Here is a 23,600-nt window from a genome sequence, read left to right as displayed (position 1 = left end):
TAGGCATAGTTTCTGCGAGAAGCTGAACCCACTCGATGGACTTGCTGCCCAGAACTGTACCCATTAGATGAGGCTGTCGCTGGAGACAAACCATTGGGTGTAACTGCTGCCTTGGGCCCTAACTGCTAGGATGGAGACTCTGCCTCCCACCCACACCTGGCTTTGGGGTTAGTGTCAGGCACAGGCTGAAAGTCTAGGGGCCAATTACCAAGGAATCAGGCCAGGTTGGAATCCCAGGAGTTCAGAATCAAGAAATAAACTGGAGGGCAGTGATCAAGAGTCAGTTACCAGGAATCAGGCTGAGTCAGGATACCTCAAGGTCAGGATCATGAGACAGAACTGGAGGGCAAGAATGAGGAGCCAGTAACCAAAAGTCAGGCCACATCAGAATACCAAAAGGTTAGGATCAGAATACAGGAACAGGTAAAATACCAGATCAACTGTCCATGAGATGGAGCGCCATTGGACAGACAACTTGCTGTTTCCTTGTCTGACTTAAATAGGGGCTGTGGCCGAATCAGGAGCAGTGGTGCTCTCCCATTCAGAACATATAGGTGGATCTTGTGCCCCAGTCTGCTGCCTGTGAACTGCTGGGTGGAGGATTGGAGTGTGATGACTCTTCGAATCCCCATGAACTCACGTTCAAGACCTGCAGAGCCTGACATCCCTCAAAATGTAGATTGACTGTTTTGAGCTATTTATTAAGAACTGGCCTAGTTTGATGACAATCTGTGACAAAATAGATGGAACTATCACAGCCAAAGTGGTCAACATCGGACTAATGAGAAGTGTAGAAGATATGCTGAATATGCTGAAACCTATTTCCATAGCCGTGGACAAACTGCATTAAGATTGCTGCTGAATTGCTGATGCTGTTGAAATTTGGAAAGAACTTCAAGAGAAACTAAAGAAAGAAATACCCGACAACAAAGTTACATTGCAGGCAGTAAAGAAGTGGATGGATCAAGCACTTACTCTACCTCATTTTCTTGCCAATATTTTCAACCCAAAGTACCAGGATAGATGCCTAGCTGATGAAGAAAAAGATGCTGCTAACAAACAAACAACCAACAAATTTCAGGGCTGGAGGTGAAGCAGTACATGTTTGCTGAGGATGTTTTAAAGAAAGCCACGCCACTGAACTGGTGGAAGTCCCTAGCTAAGCACCTGGAATCAGCGTTTGTTGAAGTGCAAAACTAACTTTTCACAGCAGTAGCGTCTTCTGCAGGTACAGGAAGAACATTGTCTTCATTTGGACTAACTCCTTCAGTTTTGAGAAATTGATTGGAAGTTGAAAAAGCAGGAAATTTGTCTCTCTCTTCCAGTCTATCAATAAAAAATGATGAGGGAGGGGATGAGATCCACTAATTTTAAAAGTTTGACAGCCTAAGTAACTTAGGTGACTGCCTCATTTTCAAGAGACTTAGACAAGTAGGAATTTAAGCTCAAGTTACTTTCACTTAGGCATATTTGAACATTTTCTGAGGCTGACCTGACATAATCAATTAATTCACTGACTAAAGTTAATCCCTCCATTTAATAAGTCATTTAGTTGTAAATGTGAAATATGTTTTGATAAGAGAAGTTTATGTATCCAGTACATTTAAGATGGTTTTGTTTAATAAAAATAAGGTTTTTATGCTGTTTTGTGTGTTTAATTAAATTCCAGTTACCATCCTAATGCAGCTTGACACAAATCTTGAGCAACAACTTAATTATCTAGTAAATAGAAAATGATCCATGATATTGTTTAACATTCTAAAATGTGCAATTAATAAGAATCTGAAAATATTAACGATTTAAAAATGATATAGTTATAGTTTACCCTCCTAAGTAGAAAAAAATGTACCACGTCTAGGGTAAAGGCTCTATTTAGTTGTAAATCAACATGTTTTAATGGTTATATCATCTGGAAGAATACACCTTTCTTTAGAAAATAACTGAAGTACAAACGGAAAAGTTGATTAATATCCATGATTTAAATCTAGCCTTTGCACTTGGGGATTTAAACATGATTTTAATCGCTTTGACTTAAATCAATCCACCCTGCTACCAGCCCTATTCCAAAGGAACTCACCTGTAGCTCTGTAAATATTGAGATTTAACCCCAGATAGATGGACCTTTCCTTTAGCTAACCCTCGCTGGTGCGTGAGCACATCCCACACAGGAGACACACCAGTGAAGAAGCAGCAGAATGCTGCCTTGCTACCCAAAATACACAGATTGTAGAACAAATTTAGGATTCCTGTCAGTCCACTAGACTTGATATTGTATAGCATGGAGCTGATGTGAAGTGGTGTGTAATGAGGCTCATCACACTATTCTCTGCTCCACAATTATATTCTCAAGGCAAAGAACATAGAAACACACGTCGGGTATTCATTCTAACCTGTGCATTGAATCCTCTCCTTCATTACTGTATGCTGCCTCATAACAACACACAATGGGTAAAAGACAGGCCTTACTTAGGACCAGAATCTGCAGCTCTGACTCTTGTTGAGTGCACCTCACTCTGTGAGTGAACACGCTGGCTTCAGTGGGACTACTTGAGGAGATAAATACTACTCCATGTGAGTAAGTGGACCACAATCTGACCCTTTATCAGTTGTTATTTATTATACTGTGCCACAGAAGAATCGGGGCTTAATCTGAGCTGACACTATGCCTCCTGATACTCATCTGTCCCTCTGATCAGCTCTTTTCTGTCCATCCATGTACATTTCCCCAGCCAGGACAGGCCATGTGCAGCCTCACCCCCACTAGTAGCAGCTCATTAGCTGTCAGGGTAAGCACTGCCTAGTCAATTTGACAGGCTGAGGCAGGCACTACTTAGATTTTTGTGTGTATCAAAAACAAAAAGCAAAAGCACTGAGAGGGAGGGAGGCCTTGACCTTGACAAAAAATATTGTTTCTTAGGATTGAGCATTGTGTTCAGTCTGGGTTGAGTTCCCTTTTCTTCTCTGCTTTTATTGTTCTCCACTGCTCGGTCCCTTTTGCTCTAATGGTTCGTATATCAGCCTCTAGTGCTGCAAGGCTGACTCGTCCATAAGCACATGTAACCCCCAAGGAGATTACATAGATTCCTGGGACTCTGTCTGCTGGCAGCTCAGGGAGAGGCACACTGTCCCTGGTAGGGAGGGGAAGCCAAGGCAGACTCAGAGTCCGCCCAGCAACTGATAGAGAGTGAGAGTCCCTCCCAGGGAGAAGCCATTTTGGAGTCACTCTGGAGCCAGTGGAGGAAAGGGCAGGACTGGCTGTGTGGGGAGCTGGTGAGTCCCAGGCCTGCGTGCAGGGCTCCCCCTGAGAACAGGCCTCTAGGGACCTGACAGCAGATCCTCAGCTGGGTTTTTCCTTCCCCACTGATGATTCCCAATTTGTAGCGTTTGCTGGGAAACGTCCCAGCCAGGCTGAGTTCGCCCTCCGGCTCCCTAGGTGAGACCAGTCACCACATGGTCAGCTCTGGTCTGGCTGCTAGTCCAGGGAAGCTGCCTGCAGAGTGTGTGTCTGGAGGCTGGGCTAGGAGGCTACAGTTTGGATGTTAGTGTAGCTGTGTAACCTACACCTTGAGCCCTGCACCCCTCTGTGGTGAGGGGAAATCCTGGGACCGATGCAGCCTGATTCCAGCCTGAGGAGGATCCCTGCCAGCAGAGAGCAGCCCCTCTGCAGTGACTGAGGAGTCCAGAGTCATCTTCGAACCTGAGGATCATTCATGGAGTTTGTGAGCACACCATCATTTGGTTAGTTAGTCAGGGAATTTTGTTTTGGGGACCCCCAATCCCTGAACTGTGTCCTCAAGCCAGGGAATACAGGTTTGAGGATTTTGTAACCTGCTGCAAATTACACCTGTGGAGGGATTTACCACCTTCTCCTACTTGTGAGTCCTTTAGGCTGTACTGAACCCAGTCAGCCACACTGCTAAACCACTGTAAAGAAGAATTTGTGGTTATAGGTCATCAAGGGCCCCAGCAAAGTTATGCATACCAGCGGGACACTAATTTTACATTTGCTACATCAAGACACGGGTATTTTCAGTGTGGGCACCGGTGACCCTAAAAATAGTGTTTTACCCTGTTATGTTGTATTTGTCTCCTGTTTAATATAATTATTGTGTTGAATATATTTTTCTGTGTTTGTATTATTTCTTGGAAGTCTCCAACTATCTGGCAAGTAAATTGCTCTGTAATTAGAATTTTCTGCCCAAGCTGCCCTGGTGACCCAGCCACGGAGGAGCGAGGGGGGTGGAGGCACTGCCAAATCATTTTCATAGAAAAAAAGAAAGAAGATACACCCCACTGAGTGGGTGGCGGGATCCAAAAGAACCCAGACCTGTCCATCAAAACCTGTACGCGGATTGGCATTAAAGGAGGTAACCAGGTGGAGAGGGGGTGCTACACACAGAAATGCAGATAATCTCTCCAATGCAACTGGTGATTCAGGTAGCAAGGAGTTCAGGGCAATGAGGAGATCCTTTTTAGGCCCTTCTGAGACCCTGAGAGCAAAGAAGGCTCCTCTTGAAGTCTACCTGTGGTTCTCTCCAGAGCAGGCTTCTCTTTGTGCACGTCAATAACATTGGAGGGAGGGTTTGTAAGAACATAAGACAGGTTTCAGAGTAACAGCCATGTTAGTCTGTATTCGCAAAAAGAAAAGGAGTACTTGTGGCACCTTAGAGACTAACCAATTTATTTGAGCATAAGCTTTCGTGAGCTACAGCTCACTTCATCGGATGCATACTGTGGAAAGTGTAGAAGATCTTTTATACACACAAAGCATGAAAAAATACCTCCCTGCACCCCACTCTCCTGCTGGCAATAGCTTATCCAAAGTGATCACTCTCCTTACAATGTGTATGATAATCAAGTTGGGCCATTTCCAGCACAAATCCAGGTTTGCTCACCCCCGCCCCCCCCCCACTAACCCACTCTCCTGCTGGTAATAGCTTATCTAAAGTGACCACTCTCCTTACAATGTGTATGATAATCAAGGTGGGCCATTTCCAGCACAAATCCAGGGTTTAACAAGAACGTCTGGGGGGGGGGGGGGTTAGGAAAAAACAAGGGGAAATAGGTTACCTTGCATAATGACTTAGCCACTCCCAGTCTCTATTCAAGACTAAGTTAATTGTATCCAATTTGCAAATGAATTCCAATTCAACAGTTTCTCGCTGGAGTCTGGATTTGAAGTTTTTTTGTTGAAGAATTGCAACTTTCATGTCTGTAATCGCGTGACCAGAGAGATTGAAGTGTTCTCCCACTGGTTTATGAATGTTATAATTCTTGACATCTGATTTGTGTCCATTTATTCTTTTGCGTAGAGACTGTCCAGTTTGATCAATGTACATGGCAGAGGGGCATTGCTGGCACATGATGGCATATAACACATTGGTGGATGTGCAGGTGAACGAGCCTCTGATAGTGTGGCTGATGTTATTAGGCCCTGTGATGGTGTCCCCTGAATAGATATGTGGGCACAGTTGGCAACGGGCTTTGTTGCAAGGATAGGTTCCTGGGTTAGTGGTTCTGTTGTGTGGTATGTGGTTGCTGGTGAGTATTTGCTTCAGGTTGGGGGGCTGTCTGTAGGCAAGGACTGGCCTGTCTCCCAGGATTTGTGAGAGTGTTGGGTCATCCTTCAGGATAGGTTGTAGATCCTTAATAATGCGTTGGAGGGGTTTTAGTTGGGGGCTGAAGGTGACTGCTAGTGGCGTTCTGTTATTTTCTTTGTTAGGCCTGTCCTGTAGTAGGTGACTTCTGGGAACTCTTCTGGCTCTATCAATCTGTTTCTTCACTTCCGCAGGTGGGTATTGTAGTTGTAAGAATGCTTGATAGAGATCTTGTAGGTGTTTGTCTCTGTCTGAGGGGTTGGAGCAAATGCGGTTGTATCGCAGAGCTTGGCTGTAGATGATGGATCGTGTGGTGTGGTCAGGGTGAAAGCTGGAGGCATGTAGGTAGGAATAGCGGTCAGTAGGTTTCCGGTATAGGGTGGTGTGGAGACTAATCCACAGAGACCTCCCTACCAACACTACAAAAAGAAGGATTCTAGGTGGACTCCTCCTGAAGGTTGAAACAGCAGACTGGACTTCTACATAGAGTGCTTCCGCCGACGTGCATGGGCTGAAATTGTGGAAAAGCAGCATTACTTGCCCCATAACCTCAGCCATGCGGAACACAATGCCATCCACAGCCTCAGAAACAACTCTGACATCATAATCATAATGGCCCATTGCCAACTGTGCCCACATATCTATTCAGGGGACACCATCACAGGGCCTAATAACATCAGCCACACTATCAGAGGCTCGTTCACCTGCACATCCACCAATGTGTTATATGCCATCATGTGCCAGCAATGCCCCTCTGCCATGTACATTGATCAAACTGGACAGTCTCTACGCAAAAGAATAAATGGACACAAATCAGATGTCAAGAATTATAACATTCATAAACCAGTGGGAGAACACTTCAATCTCTCTGGTCACGCGATTACAGACATGAAAGTTGCAATTCTTCAACAAAAAAACTTCAAATCCAGACTCCAGCGAGAAACTGTTGAATTGGAATTCATTTGCAAATTGGATACAATTAACTTAGTCTTGAATAGAGACTGGGAGTGGCTAAGTCATTATGCAAGGTAACCTATTTCCCCTTGTTTTTTCCTAACCCTCCCCCCCCCAGACGTTCTTGTTAAACCCTGGATTTGTGCTGGAAATGGCCCACCTTGATTATCATACACATTGTAAGGAGAGTGGTCACTTTAGATAAGCTATTACCAGCAGGAGAGTGGGTTTGTGTGGGAGGGGCGGGGGTGAGCAAACCTGGATTTGTGCTGGAAATGGCCCAACTTGATTATCATACACATTGTAAGGAGAGTGATCACTTTAGATAAGCTATTGCCAGCAGGAGAGTGGGGTGCGGGGAGGTATTTTTTCATGCTTTGTGTGTATAAAAGATCTTCTGCACTTTCCACAGTATGCATCCGATGAAGTGAGCTGTAGCTCACGAAAGCTTATGCTCAAATAAATTGGTTAGTCTCTAAGGTGCCACAAGTACTCCTTTTCTTTTTAAGAACATAAGAATGGCCCTACTCGGTCAGACCAAAGGTCCATCAAGTCCAGTATCCTGTCTTGCGATAGTGGCCAACGCCAGGTGCCCCAGAGGGAATGAACAGAACAGGCAATCATGAAGTGATCCATTCCCTGTCGCCCATTCCCAGCTTTTGGCAAACTGAGGCTAGGGAGACCATCCCTGCCCCCCATGGCTAATAGCCATTGATGGACCTATCCTCCATGATAAGGATGCTTGAAATTCCAGCTTCACTAAGATTTCTCTACCTGTGAAAGCTATAATAGTATTTATAGCTTATGTAGTCTGTACACACCCCAGTATTCTTCATGAAGTGGTGTAGGAGAGAGAAAACATCTGTTTGTGTTAAGGGGACAGGAGAGAAGAGCCTAGCATTTGCAATACCAGGGAGGCATGTTTCTCCCTTCTCGAAAGAGGAGGAGAAACTGAGAGGTAGAATGGCCTTGGAAAGGGTTGCAGTTATGTGTATGTAGTATTGAGTCACATGCTGGGAAAGTACTAGCAGTTAAGCTGAGAGTAAACCAGCGTATTTTGTTCCGGCCATGGGGAAATATATTGACTTAATCAATGACTGAACAATTGTTCTTTTAAAGCTACATTATTTAAGAAAATTAGTCTATTCTTGTCAAAATTTGCTCCTTAACCAGGTAATTCTGCTGTCTTACATATTTGCATTGCATAAACTAATGTAAATGGATTTATTTCTTTAAAATGTTTTTCTCTTAGCTGGCCTGTGTTTTTATTAATTTAAGAAGTTTATTCGCTTAACAGGAATTTGCTTAGAAGCATTTTAATGTATACAGATTTGTAGAGATAGTAGTGGCTGATAATATTTTCTTTTAAAAGGCTTATTCCTTTGTCAGACATTTAACGAAGCTTCTTACTACCATATATAATTTTCTGTGCATTTGTCTTTGTCATTATCTGCTGCCCACAAATTATGAGGTAGTTAAGAATCATATTATCGTGGTAGAAACATAAGGGGGCTGAAAAATCTTTTAACTTTGTTCATTGCTAGTTTCTGACAGAATTTGGACAGCTTTTTGGGATATGAGTCAAGAACTTTTGATTCATTTGTCTTAGGTTTAAATTTGATTAGTTTACTATCTTTCTAATCTAGGTATTCATACGGCACCTATTCCCATGCTATCTTGGTGCTGTGTCCTCCTGTTGGGAAACAGCATGAGTATTAAAATTCATGCGTGCACAAAATGCATGGAAATTATAAGGATACAGCAGGATAACAAAGTTATTTATTCCTTTAATAAATATTTGGTTAACCCTGAGAGACGGAAAAGTCAATTTCTAGTGGATATATGGGAATTGGGCCAGGATGTCAGTCCAGAGATATCAGGGTTGGCACTTAATAACTCTGTAACTGGAATGAACTTTTTAAAGTTTTTCAGAGAGATTGTATTTAAAAGGAGAAAAACCTCTTGAACAGTAATAACTGTAGAACTGGATTGAGCTATGTACAATCCAATAAAACATGATCCTTATTAGGAAAGAAAATGTAAGGGTATAAAATTTCTTCCTCAGACCCACTAGGTTTGCAAAGAGAAACTAATACCTTGAATTGCTCTTGGAAATAGTCTAGAAACCAGTGCATTCTCTGGAGCATAAATGCAATATATTCCCTGTGAGATACTCCACTAAGTAAGTTTGCACATACATTTCATACCAAATAAAAGAAAAATAACACTGAAATTATTTAAGTCACGAAGTAAAACACCCAGAAGTTAAGAACTGACAAAACTGAAGTTGCCTGTACAACCCTGTGCCTATGTATTACAATACAGGCTTTTGTATGATTACCCTGATTCTGCAAAACATTTAAGCGTGTGCTTAACATTAACCATGTGAGTAGTTTAATTGACTTCAGCAGAACTACTTGATGGCTTAACGTTATGCACATGTACGTGCTTTGCTGGGTCAAGGCTTCAGTGCACAAGCTAGAAGGAGCTCAGTGAACAAGATATTTGTTTAATATTTCTTTTGATCTCCATCATTCTGTGTTTGGCCCCATTCCTGATTTACCATCAAAATCTGCAGTGAAAGTTTTTTTATTTTCCTTTAACGTTTTTATATGCACTCATCTCTGTGGTGTCTGTGCACCCCACAAATATTAACGAATTTACCCTGACAAGACATCTCTGAGATCAGGACATACTATCACTGCCATTTTAAAAATATGGAACTGCTTGCTCTGTGACCTTGAGAACTGCTGATTCCATGATCTGACTTCAAAAGCTGCTTCTGTTGCTCCAGTCCCAGAATGTTGTCGTCTATTGCATTAGCCTATGTTAAAATCCATTAATTCTCTTCCTTGCCATAGGAGAATCTGACACTTCAAATGGGGGTTTAGCATAGTGTGACAAAGTTCCTCCTCTACCTTGGTGGGTCCTGTGCTTATTGGCGGATTTTGCTCGCCTCAGAGATTCACGGCAGCCCCTATTTTGGCCACTTTCATGGCTCAAATGTGCCGTTCACTCAGATAACCTCATCACTGTCCAGCATGGGGAAAAAAGAGTAAGAACAATCCCCACAGTTTCTGCTGATCCACCATGTGGGTTGGGGACCAGCTCAGAGACCTTCACCTCTGGTGGAAGCTCCTGTGTTGGGTCAGGAGTTGGGAGGTTTGGGGGGAACCCGGGCCTGCCCTCCACCCCGGGTTCCAGCCCCGGGCCCTGTGGACTGCAGCTGTCTAGAGTGCCTTCTGGAACAGATGTGCGACAGCTACAACTCCCTGGGCTACTTCCCCTTGGCCTCCTCCCAACACCTTCTTTGTCCTCACCACAGGACCTTCCTCCTGATGTCTGTTAACGCATGTACTCCTCAGTCCTCCAGCAGCACATCCTCTCATTCCCAGCTCCTTACGCGCATACCTCACTAACTGGAGTGACAGCCTTTTTAAACCAGGTGTCCTGATTTAAAATTTTAATTAATTCTAGCAGCTTCCCAATTGGCTACAGCCTGCCTTAATTAGTTCTAGAAAGTTCCTGAGTGTTCTGGAATAGTCCCTGTTATCTTACCAAGGGAAAAAGGACCTGCTTAACCTGGAACTAATATATCTACCTTCGACCATTCTCTTGTAGCCATCTGGCCTGACCCTGTCACAGTAGTTATAAATGCATATTAGGTATTGTCAAATACCCACACAAAGGACTACGTTCTGATTCTTAGATCTGTCTTCAGAGAACTGCTGGTGTAGTCACTGTCCCTCAATCCATTACAAGTCTTCGGAGGGGAAGGCAGCTCTATCCCCAAAGAACTGGAGAATTCCTCTTCATGGTTGCTGTTGGTTCCAATTACTGACTGAAGCTAAGAGACACCCCAGATACTTAAGTGACAGGGGTAGCCGAGAGAAACGTTTACTTAGACCATGTCTATGCTACACAGTTTTGCCAACATAAGGCAGCTAACATCGACCTAACTATGGGGGTGTACACACTGTCACTTTAACTTGCCTAGTATGCCAACATAATAATACCACCTCAACAAGAGGTGTAGAGCTCAGGGCGATTTAGTATGAGCGACGCAGTGTCAGTGTAAACACTGCATTGCTTACATCGACCTAAGTGGCCCTCAGGAGGTATCCCACAGTGCCCACCATGATTGCTCTGGTCACCATTTTGAACGCCGCTGTCTTGCAGCCAGGAACACTGATGAACGCCCCTCCTCTGTTAAAGCCCCAGGAACTACTGAACTTGCTCTTCCTATTTGCTTGGTGTGGAGAACTCACGTAGCAATTGCGCAGCTGAGCATGCTGGCTCCACACAGCAAAGATGCTTCTACCTGGAGTACATGAGAGGTGGTGGATCTCCTGCATCTTGGGAGGCATGGCTCTCCCTCAGCCCCATGAACTTGCTCGGGGCATGGAGGGAAAGGGCTCTGATAGGGACATGCAGCAGTGCCGTGTAAAACTCAAAAAGCTGAGACAGGCATAGCAGAAGGCAATCGCCTCTGGTGCAGAGCCATAGACATGAAGCTTCTACAAGGATGGGGCTAGGGTCAGGTTGGCGGTGAATAGCCCCTCCATTGAGTTCCTCTTATAGCCTTGTGTTCATAACGCACAGCACAATACTGAAGAGCAGTGAAGGCTCTATGCTTTCTAACACAGGTAGCTGACTCACAGGTTACCAGGGCAGTTGAAAAGCGTCTGGAAACCTAATAGGATGCCCATGGCATGATAGGAATGAGAAACATGCATCATGTGATGCTGAACCTGCCCCCCATGAGGCAATGCAAAACCTTCCCAAAACACCGTGTGGCCAGCTGCACAGTGGGATAGCTACCCATGATGCACTGCTCTGTGTGTCAATGCAAGAGCTGCTACTGTGGACACACTCTGCCAACACAAGGAGCAGAGTGTGGACATGCAACTGCGGTTTAATTGCACCAGTAGCTGTACATCAACGTAACTTAACTCGATTTAACATTGTAGTGTAGACATAGCTTTACTGTAATCTGATGACATGAACCTCCCTCATCACACATCAATTCCTTTCTTCCCTGCAAGCATTGTAATTGGGGATCTGAAAAATATTTATAATGAAACCAAAACAGACAAAATAAGAGCCCATATTCAGGCCTTTGGGGAAAATATTAATTTGGGTTGCAAACACTTAGTTACTGTATTTATTTAATTTTGGGGGTTATACAGGAGTAAGAGAGAATGTGGGAGACAGCTAATTTAAAGACCCTCACACTGGATTAAACCAGATCCTGAGGTTATTTTAATCTCAGAAGCATTATATGTTTAACTGACTTTTTAAGTGTGCTCACAGGAGTTACAGGGCCAGAACCCAACCTCTGCTACTGCCTCTTGGCATTGCTCCATTGGCACAAAGGGGTGCACCTAGGGATTTCCCCTGGCCTGACGAAATATCTGAGTGGTGTAAACCCATCACCACTTCCCATCTCACATCCTAGTGTAGGCGGCATATCAGGAAAAACAGAGTGTACTCAGTTGTGGAAATTCCTGTGTGGGTAATAGTCAGAGGGCTCTAACAAGCCACTGATAATTCAGAATAATTTAAAGATTGCTCAGAATTATGCCAGAGTCAAACTGGTTCCTGGTGCCACACAGATTGGGTGGGGAAGCACAAAGATGTCATACAGCCAACTTTGCCCCCAACTCAAGTCCTGTGAGAAGCACAGTTTTGGTGAATCTGAGGATTGGGGCCATACTAATGCAAGTACTGTGCCAAAGTCAAATAAATGTAGCCTTTCATTGGATCTGTCCAGGGTGCTAGAGATTTTCACCTTTCTATTCTATTTCTCAGTTTGCTCTGTATGAGATTTTTTTTCTCTTTAATGTACATTGGTACCTGATGAGCCCATGACTATACATCGACAATGTGCACCTTCTCTGTGAGACCTCCCAACTTTAAATTATTTTCCCTTTTCACTAAGGAAGGCATTTTGGTAGAGTTTGTTGCTTCCTGAAACTTCCTTGTCTACTTACAAAGAAATACTCTCACTTCCAGACTCGCTCAGATTTAGCTTTGCACAAGGCATCCAGAGTCGAGGTAAATTTGTCTTTGTCACATTTCTAATTTGTATTTGCAGTGTCCTCAAAATGACTGTTTCAACGTTTTTGACTTGCTCTATCTTTTCTGCTGACTCAACACTGATCTCATGGAAAAAATGTATATGAAAGCTATATTTCAAGAGAAGAATGCTTATTTTATTTTGTCAAACAAAAATGAATCTAATATCAACACAAATGAGAAACACCAATTCAGTTTCTAAATCTGTGACACCATATTACATAATAGGCCAAATCTAGATTTGGCCTAACTTTGCATTGCTTCATTTTCTTGAATGGAGCAATGTCAATTTCTCTCATAAGGATTAATGGCGTCTTAGTATACATCAAGGCACTAGTCTATGATCAGAATTATTTTTTAACATCATACACTAGGGCTAAAATAGGCCAGCCAATCTGATCACCTGTCACTTTGTAAGTGTATTTACTACATAATTCTTACTAATGTCCTGCCTAACCTGTTCATTAGCGTCTGCAGACCGTTCTGCAGTTTCCTTTCTTCATAGAAGGTTTGGGGTATATTTAGATCAACATTTCCTGCTAACACAAAGCTAACTTCTCCACTTTTTGCACATCCAATATATTTTTTAAAAAATACCCCCATAATTTCCTTCTGAGGAAAAGGAGAGAGGAAAAAAGAAAGAACTGTGTATGAGAGATTAACAGTCAGATCCCTGAGTGCTCTTCTGGAAGGTGATCAGATACCACAGCGGTGATGAATCTGAACAGAACTGCAGATTTTAAGTTCAGTGAAGTATGACTTCTACAGGGAACTTCAAAATTGCAGTCAGATTAAAAACATCACACTGTAATTAAAATAGTCATTGTATGTATTCCCCTGTACCTATTGCCATGATTACCACAAGAACCTATTATTGTGACATTTTATCTTCATCACAATATTTGCAATAACAACTAATTCGTTTTGTCATCTTTTAAAATTGTCCTTAAGAATGAAATAATCAAAGTGTTAACTCCTCTTGAATAGGTTTTATTTTTTTTAAATAAACAGCTTTCTGAAGCTCCAGCCAGTGACTAAATCTTCTCCACTTTTGAAGGTATTTCTGGTAGAATCTTTCCTACTATTTAGTAATATCTGTTGTATCTTTGCAGAACAGGTTGACTCTAACCCCATGAACCATCAAGGAGCCATGCTTTGAGATAGAGAATGCTCAGATCGGGATGACTATCATTTTGGGAGAGGAGCTGAGGAGTGATTGGAAGATTCATCACTGGACAAAGAACTAGGTGAAGCAGGTAAGGAAACCACATCTGCCTCAAACATGTCAGGGCTATTAGGATAACTCTGGACTTATCCTGTCTGATTTTGTTTACCATTCTGAGAATGAAAGATGCTGGGGGAAAACACATAAAACAGCATCTTCATCCAAGTGAGGAGGAAGGCATCCCTCAAGGAATTGTGACCTAGATCCCCCCTTGAACAGAATAGATGGCCTTTTTTGTTCATAGCTGGGGTGGAGAGATCCACTTCCGGAAACCCCCAAGTCTGAAATATGTTGAGAAGAACATGGGAATCCAACTCCGATTTGTAGTCTTGGGGAAAAACACCTGCTGAGAGCATTGTCTGTGACATTTTACCTGCCTGGGAGATATATTGCTGAGATTCCTATGCAATGTTTTATGCACCAGTTCCATACCATAATTGCTTCAGCTCAGAGGGAGAGGGATCTTGCTCCTCCCCTGCCAATTGATATAAAATATACAGGGCACGTTGTCTCTCATGACTTTGATAGACCTGTGTCTGATGAAAGGCAGGAAATTGGAGAGGCATTTCAGACCTCTCTGTGTTCAAACAGGTTCATATGGAGGATGGTTTCTTGGGGTGACCACCTGCCCTGTACCATGAGAGCACTGCGGTGTACCCTTCATCCTAACAGAGATTCATCCATGGGTATAGTTGTTAGGCTCTGGTTCCAGGCAGTCAGGCCCAGTGATTGGAGAGGTGTTTGAAGCCAGATAGAGGGTCAGAAACAAGCTGGGGGCTGTGCTGAAACTGGGGTCTGGGAACAGACCTTGGCTCAGAACCCAGTCAGAATTCATAGGAAAGCCCAAACAGTGTCACAATCAGAGTCCAGATGGGGGCCACAGTTGAAGCAGGGTTATCCAAATCAGAAGATAAACCAAATCAATATTGTAGTCAGAGTCCAGATGCAGGCTAAGGGTTGGAGCCAGGTTGGAGTCAGTCCGAGAGTCTGGGGGTCAGGAGGTGGATGCAGGGCTGGAGTCGGTCGGTAGTAGTCATGGCAACTAAGTGAACAGCACTGGTCTGGCTGCAAGTTTTCCTCACAACAGTTATCATTAGTATTGGTTGGAGGAAGGGAACACCCTCTCCTACATTGTGATGACTTTCAACAGTCTAGAGAGAGTATTTTCCCTGTTAAGGAACTGACACCTGTTTGTCTAGGTCGTGCCTGTTTGGCGAGTAAACTGATCTGAACCATCCCTAGAACCAGCAAAGGCATAATCTCACATGTTCACAAAAGTGCAAGCCATCATGGTATTCTCTGCAAACAATTTCAGTCCATCAAACAGGAGATCCTCTACCATATTCTGGAAAACCAGGATGTCCTGTGCAGGTACGTGCAGCACTGAGAGCCACCAGAAGAGATATTCTGGCCAGGAACTGCCCCTCAGTAGTAGTACCCTGAAATTGTTCCATTTGGTCTGGAGGAAGGTGTTGAATAAAGGGAAACAAATTCTGCATAATTTGTAAAGTTTTATTTGGCCATCAGCACTGGGTAATTTGCAATGAGGAATTGTAGAGTGACCAATAAGTAAGAGTTTCTCCCCAGAACATTTCTGTCATACAGGGTGGACTTCTAGTCTCTAATCATACAGGGTGGACTTATACCACTATTGTTTGCCCCATTTGTTCACTGCACCTTCCAACAGAGAGTTGTGTGGAGGGTGAGAAAGTAGGAACTCCAAGTCCTTGGTGGGACATAATACTTTTTATCAGCTCTCTTACTTGTCGATGTTACTGTAGCCAGGGTTTGCCAGATGTTTTTTGCAGGTTCCAGCAGAGCCTCACTGATAGGAAGGGCAACTCTGGAGGTAACACAGAGTGAAGAATATCCAACAGTTTATGTTGAGATTCTTTAATCTCCTCAAGAGGTATCTGTAGGGAGTCTGCCACCCATTTAATGAGGTCTTGAAACTGCCAAAAATCATCAGCCATAGATGGAGGAGGAGGCATTACCACCTCATCTGGTGATAAGGAAAGGATTGTTGTTTGAGGGGTAACTTCTTTGTCTGCCTTAGCCTCCTGATCCTTGAACATTTCCTCCTGTTGCTGAAGAGGAGAAACTTGAATGTCCCTGTCATCCCAATGGGAGAGGAGCGGGGCCCTGGAGAACTGTCAGCAATATGCTGCCCATGGATCCCAATATGGCTATTGAAGACCATATGGGGGAGGGATGGCATCCAGGTTTGCTCCCACCAAGACTGATGAGGTTCCCACACATATTCCATGTCTCTTTGAGACAGGGGGTTTCTGCATGGATACACAGAAGAATACTGGACAGATATTGATAATACTGAAGGTAGGTCTCCATCATTGTCCTCTTTTTGTCTCTAATGGGGGAGTTCCAACTGAAAGGGGAGGTGACGGTACCAGGAATGTATAAGTGTCTGGAGACCAAGTGATTCTCATTACTGAGAGAATTGGTACCTGCAAGCAATGGAGACTGTGGTTCAGCCGCCATTGATAAGTTCTTTAGGTACCTAAAGTCTTGCGGTCCTGAGTGGAGTTGAGTCGTGGTACTAATGGCCCAGTATGTTTGTCCTTACAGGACAGTACTGAGGATTTTGAGTGCTTCTCAGACAGTGCTGACATAGCTGAAGGCTTGTCTTAGACGATACCAAAGAGCTCAGTGGAGTACTGGGAAAACAGTTAAGTCTGACAGTACTGATTTTTTATGTTTGCTCTGACCATCTCTGCAAGCTGGTACTGGAGTCTTCTCAGTGCTATGCTTACTCTTAGAGGAGCTATGGGATTTTCATGACTTGTTGGTACCAGAGGAGCCCTTTGCCTCTACGGTACTGAGCTTGAGAATGAAGTCTCTGATGCCCCTGACCTCGCTGGAGAGCGAGGCCTTTTTGAGGTGGATTTTTTAAGAGGGTAGTTAGAATGCCTCTTCTTAGGATCTTTAGAGGTAGTCTCTGATGAAGTCTTTTCTTTTAGAGGCAATCTCCTTTGTAGGAGAATGTTGCGCCAAACTTGAAGAGGTGCTGGATAACCTTGGAGACGGATATACGGGGGCGTTCTTCTGACCTGACTCTGAAGCAGGGTGAAGGGAGCACTCCATCTTTAACAGTTATAGCTTGATTTCCCAGTTCTTCTGTGCCCTGGATTTGAGGGCTAATTAGAAGTTACTTCTGTGAGACATGCAACTTCCTGGTCAGCAAATGCACATAGAGTGTCCGTCGCTGACTAGGATAGCCTCTTTACACAAGAGGCAACATTTAAACCCTGGTGAACCAGCCATGCCCCTCACAGAGAGGATTTCCCCAAAAGAAATAAAACAGTTTCTCAAATAACCAGTAGCTAACTAACTACTACTACTAACTAACTAGCTAACCTAAAATAAACGAAGTTAGATCTAAGTCAGCAAGCAGCCAAGCTACAATGTGGCCAAGGTGGTTGAGAAGGAACTGAGGGCATTCACTCACACAGCCTGATGTAGCATTGTTGTGGGGGATGAGGATACCAGCAGTGCAGGCGTGGACTAAATGGACACTGCTAATGAACATCTCCCATCAAAGGCACACAGCACATGTGAAGTGAAGCACCCCTAGGGACACTATTCGAAGAATCCATTCTTCCCAACTAAGATCACCTGAGGGTAGTCTCTTGAAAAAAGGGGATTGCAATTTTATAAAAGGGAGACTGTCTCAGAGGCTATTTTGGAGTAAAGAGATCAGAAGCAGAAATAGTCAACAATGGGTAGGAGGAAGAGGAGAACTGAGTCCTGGAACTGTGAAAAGACACTGACCAAATCCCAAAGGCCTCTTGGAGAAGTGAAGAAACAGAGGCAGGGATTTCTTAACTTTGGCACCCAGAAAGATAATGGAACAAATAACAAACCATCAGTTTGTAAGCAGCTAGAAGGTAATGTGATAAGTTGCAGTCAACATGGATTTGTCAAGAACAATTCATGTCCAGTACAAAGCCTGGCAAATGTCCACAAGGAGGAGCTCACCCAGGCTTGTATTAGGCTACAAAAGTGCCACATAAAATTTGTACCTGGGGAAGGGAGGTTCCCTTTTAGCTTTAATTTTGTTAGTTTCTAATCCAAGCTGCAAAATGTCATTTTAGAAAATAATTTGAGAAAAATGGGGCCATAATAAACTGGTTTCAAATAATTAACGAGAAAACAGGAGCATGTTACTGCCTCATCCTACCTGAATGTACTTTAACAGCTGTATCCTTCTGCCTCAGTGAGAAAGAAACATAAAGTTGGCTCATTACTTTGGATAGGTCCTTGAACATCATCACTATTTTAAAACATTTATACCCCAAATGGCTTTTACAGGTTTTCCTTGAGCACCAAGTGAGGTGAATGACATGAAGCTCAGCCAGCTTCCATTTCATTAATTGATACAGAGAGGTTTGGGCCTAAGGAGTGCTGCTAACATGACTGGACTCTTTCAGTGCCTCAAAGCTTTTTGTCCCTGTGATTCTACTCTAGTGGTTCTTGGATATTATGTATGTTCTGCAGTTGCATATGAGACCAGCAAACATCAAGTCTGTTACTCAGTTCCAAGTGAAAGTCTGGTTGGACATCATCTGTCCGTAGGCTGTATGGTACAATGTGATTGTTAATGCAAAAACTAGAAATTACAGTGATTTGGGAGGGCTGTGTGAACACAGTCTCTTTTTTATTTCTGTTGCTATTTGTTTTCTTTCCAGCAGAAAAATACATTAGTGAAAAGATTATAGATTTCTTCTGCATAGCAGATTTTTGCTTACAAATCAGGTACTTTGATGTCTGTATGACATTGACTGTGCAGGCATAAAAAGGGAGGCTAGGATTTCAAAATCTAGCCCAAGATGTGCAAATTCTTAAGAGGTTAAAGCAGAAGATGTGGATATAATTTTTCAAAAGTTTTAAATAAATTGTAGGCACTTTTGTCTTACTGCATGCTGCTTGATACGCTTTAGAAACTGAGCCAACACTGCAGGCACGTTCAGCAGAACTACTGCAGCAAGAGTTGGCAAATCCCACAGTAATCATATTTATCATTTGACAATTATACCTGTGCTGTTTTCACAGCATTTAATAGTATCTGACCTTATTCATTCACATTTTTATTACATATTCATTGGCAGTAACTGGCACTACTTCCACTTAACCAGAACTTCCAGAAGATTTCTGTCCAGGTCAGTGATCCTTGGTGATTCACTAGTTTATTGAGTAACAGGTAACTTTTAATTCTATATTCCAGAAGCTGAAGTGATTAAGCCAAAAAAAGTAATAGTATTACAGCTAATGACTGAAGTATCATTGCTCAGGAAGCAGTGTTCTTGTGTAGAGCAACCTTTCCTTAACAATGTCCTCTCTTCAGCCAAAAAAAAAAAAAAAATTACAAAACGACTCATCACATACATCAGAGACTACTTATATTTATTTGTAGTTAATAAACAATAAAACAAATTAATCTAAATGCAGCCCAGAAAAATTGAACAGTACCTTCTTGCTAATATGATACCCGTTTGTCCTGTTACACCATTCCTTTTCCACAAAGGCCACTACTTCATTCAATCAACCAATTTATTTGCCCTTAGAAAAGCATTCACTTTTCAAACTTACCATTTAACCAATTATTTATCCTGGACATATCACCTAGGTTACATTACTAGAGACTAACAAAAAAAAATTAAATAAAACATAAAAAATCGTCCCCCTAAAATGGGGCTGAACAAGTGGTCTAGCAGCGGTGTGATATACCATCAAGTTGGGACCTTGCCCTCAATTACTTTTTTTGAAAAGTGCTTTGAGATCTACTACAATTATCCTTTGCTCCTTGGACTGGCAAAGGCTGGGAGCACTGTAGAGATATCAGATTCAGCCTTGGAGAAAGGAGAATCCCTCCATTTGGTAACAATTGCTGCTGAACACACAACTGTATTCATTACAACTCAGCCAATCAAAGAGTCACTGCATGCACTCTTTAAGAGTGAAGGTAGGGGATGTGTTAATTTCTCATCCCTTTGGCCTCTGAGAATGACAGATCTTCTTGAGTTTGACGTGTCCAGTTAAAATGTTTGCTTTTAGGCCTATCTACCAATCATTACAACCTAGTTATTGTGGCTTTGTAGGGTGTCAACCAACAAATCTCCAGCATTTCTCAAGGCCTCTCCCAGCTCATTATCCTTCTTTTACATAGGATGCTTACACTGTACCCCAATGTAGAACAGAAGGTTTTTCCCCCAAATTCTCAGCCTGGTTCCTTAAAAGCTGCAGACATACTGGGCTTCTCTGCACAGAAACTGGAACCAATAGCTACATTGGTTGTAATTCACAACTTTAGTTATTTAAGTGCAAGCCTGTATATAGATATTTATTTTGGATTAAGAGTGCCCTAGTTAGATATAACAAGTTGATTTTTACCTCCTACAACATGAAGGAGAACACACATTTGTGATCCGATATATGCACCTTTAAACCCATTGCAGACGAAGCTGAGGCCAGTTGCACGCAGAGGCCTAGATGCCTTCCCAACATTCTGATCCAATGGCACTGCAGTAAAAAACCTTCCATAGAAGAATGAGCGTGCTCTGGAGCTGGTCCTAGCGGTCTAAAACCATCCCAGATTGCATCCTAATCCACTATTGTTGCCCAGAGGGACCAAAATCATAGAGCTACCTGTCCCATGCTAAGTAGGAAAATAGCCAGAATAAAGAATCCTGTAGATATGGAGAGGTAAGTATTTCCCCATGGATAAGGCTAAGTTTTTGTCACCAACATTTTTAGTAAAAGTCACGGACAGGTCATGGGCAATAATGAAAAAATCATGGAAGCCTGTGATCTGCCCGTGACTTTTACTAAAAATACCCATGACGAAATGGGTAGCCGGGTGGGGGAGGCGGGAAGAGCAGAGCTGGGAGCTACAGGGTCCTCCTCTGCTGGTGGCTCCAAGCTGCGGGGCTCCCCTTTGCCTCCCATGGCAGCCCAGAGTTCTGGGGATGCCCTCTGCTTCCAGCTGTGGCTGGGAGCTTCCAGGGATCCTCCCTGCCACCCGCTGTGGTCAGGAGCTCTGGGGATTCCCCCTGCCCTCCGCGGTGGCTGGGAGCAGCAGCGGTCCCTCTTGCTGCCGGGGGTGGCTGGGAGCAGCAGGGATTCCCCCTGCCAACGGGTTCCCCCTGCTGCCTGCAGGGTCGGGAATAGCGGGGATCCCCCTTGCCACCTGCCAGGGTCGGGAGCTCTGGTGATTCACCCTACCCTCTGTGGCGGCCCGGAGCGGCAGGGGTCCCTTTTGCCACCTGTGGTGGCTGGGAGCAGTGGGGATTTCCCCTGCCACTGGGTCCTCCCTGCTGCCCACGGGATTGGGAGCAGCAGGGATTCCCTTTGCTGCTGGGTCCCCCCTGCCACCCGCAGCAGCTGGGTGGCCAGGAGCTGTGGGGCTCCTCCCAGTTCCCTGCAGCTCCCAGCCGGCACTGGCTGAAGTCACAGAGGTCTTTGGAAGTCACGGATTCTGTGACTAAATCCATGGCCTCTGTGACTAAATCACAGCCTTGCCCATGGATACCAAGGATATTACAAGGGTGATTTGGTACAAATGCAAATAATGACAAATACACATGACACTTTAGCAAGGTAGATGAAGACCAAGGTCTGATCTAAGGAGCTTATGTTCCTCCTCCAATTTCCAAAAAATAAAACCTAAATACAATAGGACAGCGCAAAGCATGCAAAGAAGATTAAGCATGGGCCTGTGACATGTATTCCATGCACTCAGTAGTGGCTCCCTCTCCCTCAGTGCCCCCCGTCCCGCACAGCAGGTTGGTAACACTGAGGTTAGCAGACAGCACCTTGCTGCAGGGGAATAGTGTTGGGCTGTTTTTTCTCCTATTTGGTGAGCTTGCAGAGTATCCTCAAACTAGCAGTTACTGTAATCAAAATAATTGTTTCAAAATAATGATTTTAAATGTACTACCTTCTCTGAGTAAGAAATAATATGCTACCTAAACATATGAAAAGATGTCAAATTTCTTTTCTTGTATTTCTTTTGATCAGACAACATTCAGTTTAATCTTGCTGCAGTATTAAAAGAAGTTTGTGAAAATGTAACAGAAACAGAAATATACAAAAACCAATGACTAAAAGGGAGGAAGAAAAGTGATGGCTTGGCCCCAAAAGTGTTGGTACATTTCTGCTTTCCTCCCCTTTGCCACACCTTTTCAAATATTCCCTTTTTTTCCTGATAGCAGCAATGAAATGTGGATTTACGGTATAAACACTTGTAACCCCCAACCACACTGAGCACCAAAATAAACCAGCACTTGAGATATGAATACTAGATCTCACAAGAGCCCCAATAACAAATTAGAAAATGATGATGAAAGTGATGTGACCATTTCCTCTTTTTAACCAATTTAAAACAGAAATTACATGGAGGTACTATGCTAATGTTTTATGCTATATAGTGATGCTACTACAGTTCAATCATTTACATATTTGATCAGTCAGTAGTTCATAAATAAGATTTATCTATACATCATGTGCATGGTTCCTTCAATTTAAAGAACTCTGCTCTATGCCAGCTCAAGTAATTTTTCTCTAAAGAAAATCTGAAAGGCTCATCAACAAAACAACAGTGTAAACATTTACACAATATGACAGAAGGCACTGTGCTGTAGGTAATAAAAAGCTTTTATCAAACTCAAAAGAATTTACCTTGACAAGAAGTCAGTGAAAGAGAGGCGTACTGGATAACCATGCCGTATGATTTTCACCATCTCTAGGACACCAATATACTGCAGCTGGGCAGACACGTAAAAATTATCAAAAGAGTCTGGCAACTTAGAGTTATTGGGTTTGATACAATGAACAGAATGAGGTGTGCAGTTCTGAAGCTTTCCAGTAATATCTGAGAGTGATTTCTGTGGAGAGAAATAAAACCCAACAGATTCTCAAACAGTCATTTGTCAGAAGTGAAAGAGTTGTATAACATAAGACATATCTACCTTTTTTAAAAAAATGTGTATCACATAATTTTCTTAAAAAGCTTGACCTGAATGCATAAATTGCATACTCAGGCAAATCATACTTCTGCTTGTCCTTGTAATCTGTAGTTTCATTTTGTGCTTAAAACTCTTCTATACATCTTTGTCCAGCAAACATTTACTAACCCTGAGCTGTGTGGCCATAGTGAGTGGGCCCCCTCGTTCCAGTCTCTGAAGAAATGTGGAAGTTCCTTTCTTTTTCAACAACTGTGGGTGAAAAAAGTGTACACAGAATATTGTTTTCCCAATACAGGCAAAGTATTATAATTTTCCCTGGTAAGGCAGTTCACTAATAGAGGCAAATATAAAGCTGTGTTTGAATCATGTCATATAGCAACAAATCACTTGAGGCTAGATTTTCAAAAATACCCAGGAGAAGAGCTAAATGTCCACAGAAAACTGCACAACCAAGGCTATTAATAAAGTTTTGATTTCAAAAGTGGACATGTACGATTGTATGTGCAAAATTCCATTTGAAGACAGCTTGTAAATGTACTGTTACACTGAAGATGAGTATGTGTGCATATGTAAAATCATTCCTTCTCAGAATGAGGCAAAGTAAAAATTTTGTTATGGCATCAGAACTTCTAGATTTAGCCTAACATACAAATTGCATATCATAATACTTCTTTCTGCAAAGACCTCCTTCATCATTAGATGGTTTTTGAATGGCTGTGTGTATGCAATCAACAATTCCCAGGGATAATGGTAAATTATGAATGA

The 23,600-nt window shown here is 43.0% G+C and overlaps 1 protein-coding gene across 4 annotated transcripts in view; it reads right to left on the bottom strand.

Annotated features, from left to right (window-relative positions):
* Nucleotides 1-23,600, bottom strand: part of MYO16 (myosin XVI) — a 576,974-nt gene that overhangs the window by 89,119 nt on the left and 464,255 nt on the right. For all 4 annotated transcript variants that reach the window (XM_074963511.1, XM_074963520.1, XM_074963529.1 and 1 more), the window contains exons 26-27: nt 23,004-23,084; nt 22,549-22,754 (exon numbers count right to left, since the gene is read on the bottom strand). In XM_074963511.1, the coding sequence (XP_074819612.1) occupies nt 22,549-22,754; nt 23,004-23,084 (287 nt within the window). The remainder of the gene's footprint in view (nt 1-22,548; nt 22,755-23,003; nt 23,085-23,600) is intronic.

The sequence above is a fragment of the Natator depressus genome, chromosome 1 (assembly GCF_965152275.1).
Source record: "Natator depressus isolate rNatDep1 chromosome 1, rNatDep2.hap1, whole genome shotgun sequence".
Classification (NCBI taxonomy): Eukaryota; Metazoa; Chordata; order Testudines; family Cheloniidae; genus Natator; species Natator depressus.
The sequence above is the reverse complement of the archived record's forward strand: the minus strand, read 5'-3'. Positions and strand labels throughout refer to the sequence as shown.